The sequence below is a fragment of the Primulina huaijiensis genome, chromosome 2, assembly GCF_012295235.1.
Source record: "Primulina huaijiensis isolate GDHJ02 chromosome 2, ASM1229523v2, whole genome shotgun sequence".
Classification (NCBI taxonomy): domain Eukaryota; kingdom Viridiplantae; phylum Streptophyta; class Magnoliopsida; order Lamiales; family Gesneriaceae; genus Primulina; species Primulina huaijiensis.
Window position 1 is genome coordinate 1,779,597 of NC_133307.1, and position 10,667 is coordinate 1,790,263.

Here is a 10,667-nt window from a genome sequence, read left to right on the forward strand (position 1 = left end):
ATGAATAAATAAAATATCTCCCATGTTTTATTATTTTGCTGAAAGGTTGATGTGAAGAACTTAGACTGTTCTTTGGTCTTCTTTTCCATCTTTTTGAACGTTGTTTCATTAGAAGTTGGATCTTAATTTTTGGAATACGAATAAATTAAATATTATATATATTTGTTCTAAAAACCGTGACCCTAAAGTCAAAGGTGAAATACTGGAAGTCCAAAAAAGACAAAAAAATATAAAATTGTGAAGTGCTACAGTCTAAAACTAAATAAATAAATACATAAAGTTAAATAAGATTTAATATTTTTATGCGGAAATTATTATATTTCAGCCGCGTGATGAAAATATCATTATTAACTTCACTTATATAAAAATTGTAGCAATACATGTATATTTTTACTAAAATACAAGTTTATTTATCATAAATTTTTTAAAATTATTTTTAATCGGGAAAATTGATATATTTCTATCGTGAGACCAAAATATAAATATTAACTTCACTGATACAAAAATTTAACCATTTATGCATATTTTTACTAAAATCCAAGTTATGTATAAAAAAAAATTTTAAAAAATTAAAAATCATTGAAAAAATTTGACTCTTTCCCAGCATTTTAATTTTTTGGCCAACCTTGGAAAAGTATACCTCGGATAAATTCTCTAGTCTTACATGGGATGACTTTGTTATTTCAAACTTTGGTATACGCCTCGGAAAAGTACGCCTCGGGTACGCCTTGGAAAAGTACGCCTCGGGTTGCAACTGTCTCCAAGTAGCCCTCGACATTTTTCTTGTATAAATTCCCAGCGCAATCTGAGAACACATTACCATCTCCTTTCAAGCTAATCCTTCTCATACACACTTTTCTAATTTAAAGCTCGAAAACATGACGGTCGTCGAATTCTCCCATGAACTCAAAGTCAATGTCTCGCCTAAGAGGATGTTCAAGGCATTGATAATCGATGCCCACCACCTCTTACCAAAAATAATCTCCCACATTTTCAAGAGCATCGACATTCTCGAAGGAGAAGGTGGCACTGCCGGATGCGTTAGGAAAACGAGTTTCCCAGATGGTAACATAATTAAATACCATTTTTGCATATATTTCAAATTCAAAACCTAATTAATTCATGCATATCAAGCCTGTACATAACGTATACATGCATTCATACAAGTACATTTGGTGTAAATATGTAAACAATGGGCTGAAACAACAACCATTGTATATTAGTCATAAAGCATGTAATAAATTTAATCATAAAATTGTAAAGAAGTTTCCATTCAAATTAAAAATAATGAGTACATACTAACATATGCACGCTGTACCGATCTTTATGTGACAGGGGCTCCATTCTCTCACTTGACAGACAAGTTCGAAGTCGTCGACAACAAAAACCTCCTGGTGAAGGTCGTTGTCATCGAGGGACCCATGTTCGGGGAAAATTTGGAGTCGTTAGAGTCCGAAAAGAGTTTCATGGATTCTGGAGACGGAGGATGCATCATCAAGTGGAAGACAAAGCAGCACTTGAAGCCTGGCCACACCCATGTCTCAGAGGAAGAAATTAAGAGTCTAAAAGAACTTAGCGTCTCATTCCTAACCGCTACAGAGGCATACCTTGTGGCTCATCCCGACGTTTGTGCGCAGAAAAATTAAAATTTTCAAGCGAATATTATGTTAAATAAATAAATAATTCCTATATATAAAAGTCAATGTACTTGTGTTTTTTAATTACTTTATTTTATGAGACCTAGAGTTGTGTATTCCTTAGAAGTGAGTTTTACCTTTATATATACGATAAACATATTTATCTTTACTTCTCATAAAGAAATTTCCAATCAAAACTTTATATAATATCACATACAACAGTTAATATGATTCGGTGATTATATTAAATAAACAAAATTGTCGACCCGGATAGAATTATAATTGTAGAGGAAAAAAGATATAACATTTTATTGTAAAAACAAATATGGATTTTCACCAAAGGAATACGTGTTATTCTAGAATATGACTATATAAAAAAAAATTTTAATATTTATTTACCCGTTAAATTAATAAATTCGTCATTCCTTTGTTCTTTTGACAATTTCGAGTCTTTAGAATTTAATTAAAACAACCTAGAATTTCTAGAAGCCTTTCCAAAAATAGAAGTTTTAAAACTAAACAAACATCATGTATATAGATATGTTTCAATTAAATTCTAAAGACTTCTATTATATATATATATATATATATACACACCTTTCTTATTTGACGTCTTTTTTTTTTGAAAGGTAAGCTTGTAATTATATTAAGATAAATCGTTCATTACAAACTCGACCAATCAATAAGGAAAATCACCATTCAACCAAACAAAGGGTGAAGGTGATGACAGAGAAAATTTAGCCAAATTATGGGCAACTATATTAGACAATCTAGGCTCATAAACTATTCCAGAGATAAACGGGGCTTGCACCAACATGTTTATATCAGACGCACATGCTCCAACATAACCCAGATCATCTTGTATGGCGTTGACTGCTTGCACTGCCAGTACAGAATCAGAAACAACCAGAACATCTCGAAAATTCTTTTCATAAACCAATTTTACTCCTTCACGAATAGCCAGTAACTCGCCATGGGCAACAGACAGAGGTTGAGCAATCTGTCTTCTTTTTTCTTTTTTTAAAAAATACTTGTTAAGATCGAAGATAAAAGTTTATAAGTGGGTGAATGAACTGTTATAAAATTATGCATGTAATATTTTTTGTCCCACATCTTAAAAATTAAAGATTTAAAATGAGTTTATAATGGGATTACAATGGACTTCTATAGCAACTTGAGTTAATCATTTTCGTAAAGCGAGGACGAATACGAAGTAGTTGCTATAGAGGCCAATTGTGCAGTAATGCGGGCGAACGGGCCCGGGTTTGGGGCGTGACAGAATGGTATCAGAACCCATCACCGGCATAAAACACGGGGAAATAAGTGCTATGCGGGGCAAAGTGCTACATGTATGGGAGCCACCTCTTGAACCTACGCGACAAAGTGTTACATGACGGAAGCCATTTCTTGAACCTGTAAGAGCCACCTCTAGATTCTCGACGCTGGTGGATCGAGGGCTCAGACCGCGACGAGGACGTCGCCTTCTGAAGAAGGGGTGATTGTAAAACTTTTTGTCCCACATATTAAAAATTAAAGATTTAAAATGAGTTTATAATAGGCTTACAATTGACTTTTATAGCAACCTTGGGTTAATCATTTTCGTAAAGCGAGAACGAATACTAAGTAGTTGCTATAGAGACCCATTGTGCAGTCACGCAGCCGCGTGCCTGGACTCGGGGTGTGACAATGCAAATAATTGAGAACTCGATCTGTGTTAATAACTCAAGTTAATATTCCAATCATACCGAGTAATTTAAGATACTAAAATATGTAAGGGTAAAAACATATCACTAAATGAAACATATCAGTTCAAGTTTGAAGTTCAACAACATGGATGATAACTTATAAGATAAATAAAATGACTGAAAGTTAAAGATGGCAAGAGTTTGCCTATGGAAGTTCAAAAATTAAACTTCTATGTCTCGTCTTTCTCTATTTTAAGAAGAATTCACTAGAAAGTTTGATCGGTATAACTCTTTGTACAAACCCACTCCGATTTATGACTTATCTCTTGCCTAATCGGAATTCATAGCACACTCTTTTCTTAACTTGAACTATTCAGAAACAAGCTTCTGACAGTTACAGTGATTCTCACAAGTCAGTACAACTCATGTAATCAAAATAAGTGAGAATACAAGATGCAAAAAATGATATTTAATCGATCTAATAGAGCTTTGTGCATGCAAGAAAAACTAAAGAATGCCTATCAGTTGAGTAGTAAGGCTTGGTTTTTCTATAATAGTTTATTCATCTCATTTTGTGCTAGTACAGTTGATCGACATAGAGGGTGTTCTTTCATTGATAGTCTTGTCAGTTCAGTTCATTGATTTCTTTGATTCGTGTATTTAATAATTTAACTTAACTCAATATTAGTTTAGTTTGTGATCACCAAAACTTATATTCAAATTTTATCTTAACAGTTTCCCATTTTTTGGTGATTTCAAAATCAGGCTGTTTGATTTAGTAATAAATACTTAAAAAAATCTGAATTAAACAATTGAACTGTTTATTGATAATATTCATAAATAACTAAAGACAAATAAAAATGATGAATAAATAACAATATCTCCTATTTTATTATTTTGCTGAAAGGTTGATGTGAAGAGTAGTTGGGTCTGTGTCTACCACCTGAGCTGCTGTGATGACCACCGCTACCGGAACTTTCACCAGGTGATTTATTGTGCTGAGACAAGGAAGAAGAGGGCTTAGACTATTCTTTGGACTTCTTTTCCCCTTTTTGACATCATCCCTATCTTGTTGGAGAAAATCAACTATCTAAGAAATATGTTTTCCCAACGTCTCAATATGAACTATGAGTGCATGTTCTTGCTTGTCGATCCGACAGACAACATCCATATTAGATCTTCGAAAAGCATGTTTGAGCTCCAATATCTAGCTTGATTGCATCTTTAGCACTCTGAGTACTTCAGAAATTTGAGCATTAAATTATGTTTTGAGAAGCTTTAAAAAAATGAGGATGCCATTTGATCTTCTCTCAGACTAGAAACTTCAGTCAGCAATTGAGATAAGGAATTATCAACTAAGTTTACTTCGTGAAATTTTGGAATGTCTGGTTAAATTCCTTTATCGGTATTTTGAAATTGTGGAGGTGAGGTAGGTGGAAAATTGTGTGGAATCTCAACTTCTAACAAGTTCTGTTCTGTAATAAATGGAAGACTAATATGTGGTTCAGGTCATCTGCAATTTATTATGTTGAAAGTTCTTGGGCCTTGGGCAAAACATGTTGTTCTGTTTTTTGTGCTTGTAGTTTATGAGGAGTGAGAATTGGAGGAACTTTAAATATGTTATAGATAAGGTCTTCAAAATATGGCAGTTTCAAAGGAGATGCATCAGTATGTAGAGTTGTTACTTCTTTATGTTGAGGAGGGGAAGAAATATGATGTTGTTCTGTTTGGTCAATACGTTGACAATTTCGAGAATAGGTCTCTGAAGAAGATTCAACAGCCACAACTTGTTGAAAAATTGTTGTTGTGATTAAAGAATTAGTTTCATGTGGAATGAAAACTTGAATAAGTTCAGGAGCAATCGTGATGTCCAAAGTTTGCAGCATCTCAGTTGTTGTAGTCAATGGTATTTATAGAAGCTCATCAGAAGCGTGTGAAGGCACTTGAACTTCTGTAATCTTCTCAACAATTGCCTTTGTATTGTTCAAAACCATCCTGGAGGAGGTTCTATTAGAGAAGTTGGCCACTATGAAAGGCCATATGTTGAATTGGACCGAGACTGATGAATTTGAATTAGCTCTCAACCAGCAAACCTTTTTTGACTTCCAACTAAGGAAAAGTATTTTAAGGATAATCATCTAACGACGGACAAATTTTTATGACACCAACCACACAGCTCTCGATGATGATATCTTCATCTCACAACTGGAGTTCGATCTTCTGTCCATCGCCTCCAAGATCCAAAATAAGCGAAGGGATTTTGAAACGCCTTTTCAACCGCTCTCCAAGACCATCGATATCCACGCTAGTGAAGCATTATCCATGCTCAATGAGATGGGTAGGGAAGAAGAAGAAAAAGTAGCTGGGGAAGAAGGCAAAACTAAAGGGGATGAAACAATTTTATCAGACCCTTCTATATTTAACTAGCCGAAAGACAACGATAATTTTTGTCGACTGATTTGTGGATAAAATCATTGTTCCTATTGCTAAGAACTCAGTGGTCAAAGAGCCTTCCTCCACTGCTAACCTCATTGCAACCGCTGACACCAATCCAACCGGTGTGCATCACCAACCACAAGTACATTCTCTTCTACCCCTCATAAAAACTTTGAAACATGTCTTTCTACCGATGCTGATATGGAGACATCACTACCTGAGGTCCCTCTGATCTCAGTGGATGATGTGATGAAGTCTACGAGGGATTTCGATCTCTTTGGTGACCGATCTATCCCCACGAGACATTGAGAAAGATATCTGTCTCATGAGTGTAGCTTCTGAGACTATATTTGAAGAAGAATCACCAAAGTCCCCAACTTCTCATAAGATCGTTTATCAAGTTGAATCTTCTGCTCCCATTCTTACCAACTATGAAGGCACCTCTAGAACCGATAATATGGAAAATATGGAGATGGGCACAAATAATGAAGATGACTTATCGGAATCCAATGACATTAAAGCCAACCCTTCGCTAACAATTGATCAGATTGCGCCTGATGCACACTTTGTAGAGGTCAATTTCCATCCTTGGAAGGTTTGTTGCCTCATAGTCGATTTCGATGCTCGTATGTTAGCCTCTGATGTTGTCATCTCCAATCTGCTCTCAGCTGTAACTCAAAATGTATATGATCTTTTGAAGAACATCAAACTCTGCATGGCTGAATTCAAATTTTCCAAGAAGCAACCAACGTTGCCATAGTAACTTGTCCGAACAATTAATTAAAACTGAACAGAGACTTGGGGCTCACATTAACGGTCTTCTGGATATCATTCTCACCTAGCTTCAATAAATTCTAGAATATTTTCATGAGAGTGATGCCAAAAAAGGAAAAGAAGAACAGTTAAGGCAGGAGGAGGCCAAATGAAGGCAGGACGAAGCTATTACAAGGGCAGAGGTTGAAGACAAGAGAAGAAGATGATGAGAGATTATCAGAAGATAGATGGTGGATCAGGAGGTGGTGTAAGCTCCTGGTTCAAGAGGTAGCATAGGTTTTATTTTAATGTACATAGGTGTAGTAGAATTTACTGCCTTCCCATTCTCCGTAACAATGAAATCATTATCTCAATGAAATTCATTTTTTCTACATCATTTGTTACTTGTGGGGCTTAGAATTTGTCATCACCGAAAAAAAAAAGAAATTGTTAAAACCTTTAATTTTGATGATAACAAACAATAACTTCTTGTATTAGATCATGCTGCCTTTGCAATGTATTAGATGTACTCGACTGCCCACAGAAGATTCAGAAGAATTCATTCAACTGGTCTCGAGATGTAAAGCTTCTATCCGCTTTATTATTAACAGCGTACTTGATCTATTCGACTTCTCAAGCGTTCAGTCTGTAGCATAAGAATTACTTGACCGTCACCATATCGAAGTACATCTATAAACGGCTGAGTAAAGTTATCTTCAGATACAAGCTAAATGTCTTACAAGTATCTCATCTACTTTATCAGAAAAATTGGTAGACTGATCAAGCACGACAAACAAGATATCAAAAAATCATATTGTTTTCTTAAAATGTTTACGCACAGAGCTAGTTAGTTTTTGTTGTCAGTGGTCTTTCTGATCACATTTGGTAAATGTGAAATTACTCATTAATTGAAGTTTACGATAAATCAGTAAAAGATGATAGCAGTGCTTTTGCATTAATGCTCATTTAATAAGCTACAGTCGAATGTTGAACGAGAAGATACAAGAAGCACTATAAATAGATAATGCCAAGAAGAATTTCAAAAACTTTAACAACGAGATTTTACACACTTGAGGCATTCTCTGAAAAGATTTATGAGTACTCATCACTCTAATATCAACTACTGCTCATCAGACCTCACATCAAAGATCATTTATCAGATCATCAAGGGCTTCTATCAAACTACTCGACATTTTCTATATATAACATTTGAAGATTTTTTCGATGGTTTGAATATAAAGATTCACTTCTTCACTTCATTTGGGTTGTATTGGTTGTTAAACTGTGTGTCTCAACTATTTGAGTTAACTAGAAGTTTTGATTTTGGCAACGGATAAGTCCTAAGATTGAATTGGGTTGTTACAAAGAGCTATAAAACCAAAATCTTCTAGTGAAATCTTTTCTAAGTGGAAGAAAAAGTGACGTATGAGCTTGAGTCTCCGAACATCCATAAAATTCTTATGTCATTTCCTTTATTGCATTTACTTTCTTGTTTATTTGCTATATTTGAGTATATAGTATTCATATTCATATGAATCATCGGACCATTTTTCGCAGTATTTGTGGTCCAGTCGTTTCCTAAGAGTTGAGAAAATCAAGTTTTGTATAGCTAATTTTATCAAGAACAGTCACATTATTTGACTGTATTTTAGAAAAAATTTAAAAGTAATTATTCACCCCCTCTAAATATATCTCTGAGCACTTTGGGAAATATTTTGTCAATCGAAAGTTGGTAAGATATTGTGTTTTGATTACTTTAAACGGTATTCATTGAACAACTCGAGTTGCAGTATCCACCTTGAATTTCTAACATCTGACCAGTTGATGTGTGACGTGCACTTTATTGGAAACTTGGTCCGTTCAGAAGGCAGATGATCTCTACAGCTTGAGTTTCTGATAAAATGTTGAGTTGATCCAGCACTAGAGTCCTGTGAATGCATAAAATTATTTGGCAGCTAGACTCTAAAACAACTCGATATTGTTATTTTTCATTACAATAACTTAGGATATAGTATTTCTTAACACACACACACACACACACATATATAATATATATATAAATATGATAAATATTTCAATGAGAATTATATTTACATTCTAAATTTATTAAAGAGAGATTATATTTACACTACATTTTTTGTTATTTGCGCTCCGTTTGTGAATAAATTTGACACGTATTTTTCACATAAAGTGAAGTATAGATAATATAAAATAGAGTGTAAATATCACCTCTATTTGTTAAATGCATTCCATTTGACCTTTTAATTTTCTATCCTTTTAATTTTCTATTTGACAAGATTACCTCAATCATTACTTTACTTTATCTTTTATTAATTAATCCATACTTTTCATTACTTTCATTTACTATAAAATGTTAATTTACCAAAAAAAAACTAAATTTATTATATTTTTATGATAAAAAATATCATATTTGAAAATTTAGTCATGACTTTTTTATATATATAAATATAATACAAAATAATTAAACTATACATAAAAATAAAGGGACATAAATTTTTTTCGTTAATTTTTTTAGTTCCAAATATTAATAATTTCGAGATGTCAGAATTTTTAATTGAACTAGCTAAGAATAAAATGTGAAATAAATTAAAATTAAGGTCTTATATTATTTCAAAATATATATATATAATATATCCTCTAAATATTAAATTCATTTTTTTATAAATTAAAACTTATTATTTTGACTCTATTTAATTTATGTTAATATACATTAAATATTAAAAACTAATTAATGTAAGCTCCTTTGCAAATGAGTAATTTCACAAAAATATTTAATCAATAAATTTGATAAATAACATTTTATTTTAAGATATCAAGATGTTTACGTAGGATATTATGATTAATTGAAATAAAAGTAATAAAATATGTGATAAATTATAAAAATAAAAATGAAACGTCTCTTAATTTGAAAAAAAGGAAGTATGCATATATTAAGATGAAATAAAAGTAGCAATGTTTACTATGTTTATTTTATATTTATGGATATTAATAAAAATAACGATAATCAATATTGAATTTTTTTTTAAATCTATAGTTTTGGCACATTAATTGAGGAATTGAGAGTCATTAACTAAATTACTTAGAAACAACAAAAGTTTAATTATATTTACAAAATAATGGAATGTAAATAACATTACATTAATTTCACTTGTGTAGTAAAGAAATAAGGAGACCAAAGAATTCAGGAACAATTTTTTCCCATTTTATTTATTATACAAAGGCTTCTTATATATATAGAGACACACACACAGAGCAAGGGAAAGAATGACCCTATTATAACATGCTAATCAAATCAAATAGAAGCAAAAATTTGTGGGAGACTGTCTCACGGGTCGTATTTTGTGAGACATATATCTTATTTTGGTCATCCATGAAAAAATATTACTTTTTATGCTAAAAGTATTACTTTTTATTGTGAATATCAGTAGAATTGACCCGTCTCACAGATAAAGATTCGTGAGACCGTCTCACAAGAGAACTACTCAAAATAGAATTACATGAAAAATGGATAGTCGATATTTTTCCAAATTAACATTAAATATATTTTAGCACAAATCGAACTAATTCGAAAATTCTGTTCGATTAATTTGGAAATTTGGTTTTAATCTTTTAAATTATTGGTTTATTTAGTTCGATTTCGGTTATTAAAAAAATTGGGTTTAACTGAATCAAACGATTTATTTTCTTTATATATTATTCAATTTATTTTATAGGGCTTTAATAACTAAAAGATTGATTGTGTTGGGCTATGATATTGACAAAAGGTTTGCCAAAACTGCTTTAATATTTAAGCGTGCGAGAAAAAAGGATCGATCTTTTCCCATCCTTTCATCAAGTTGCGCTAGCTTTTTGAAACAAGATGGAAGAAATCCAACACCGATGGTGAGAAATCGATGCTACGATTCATTAATCTATTGTGTACAAAACTTGCCCAAGTTCATCCTCACTCTTTCTACTGAAAATTTGTTTCTGAAATTATTTCTCTGCTGCTCACGAGCTGTGAAAATGTGAGTGGATTTTAAGATGATTCCAAGGCCGGACCTTTTATGAGGCCACTGTCTCAGGATTGAGTTTTTGAGGAGGTCCAACATATATATTTTGAGTTGATAACCTGTTGAAATAATTTTTTTTGGGC

At 32.5% G+C, this 10,667-nt stretch overlaps 1 protein-coding gene across 1 annotated transcript; it reads left to right on the forward strand.

Moving 5' to 3' along the window:
- The first annotated feature begins 844 nt into the window (after positions 1–844).
- LOC140958856 (major pollen allergen Bet v 1-L-like) lies at positions 845–1,741 on the forward strand. The gene is made up of 2 exons (XM_073416431.1): positions 845–1,065; positions 1,336–1,741. Exons 1-2 carry the CDS (start codon positions 879–881, stop codon positions 1,644–1,646), a joined length of 498 nt encoding a protein of 165 aa, XP_073272532.1. The 5' UTR covers positions 845–878; the 3' UTR covers positions 1,647–1,741.
- The last annotated feature ends 8,926 nt before the right edge of the window (positions 1,742–10,667 follow it).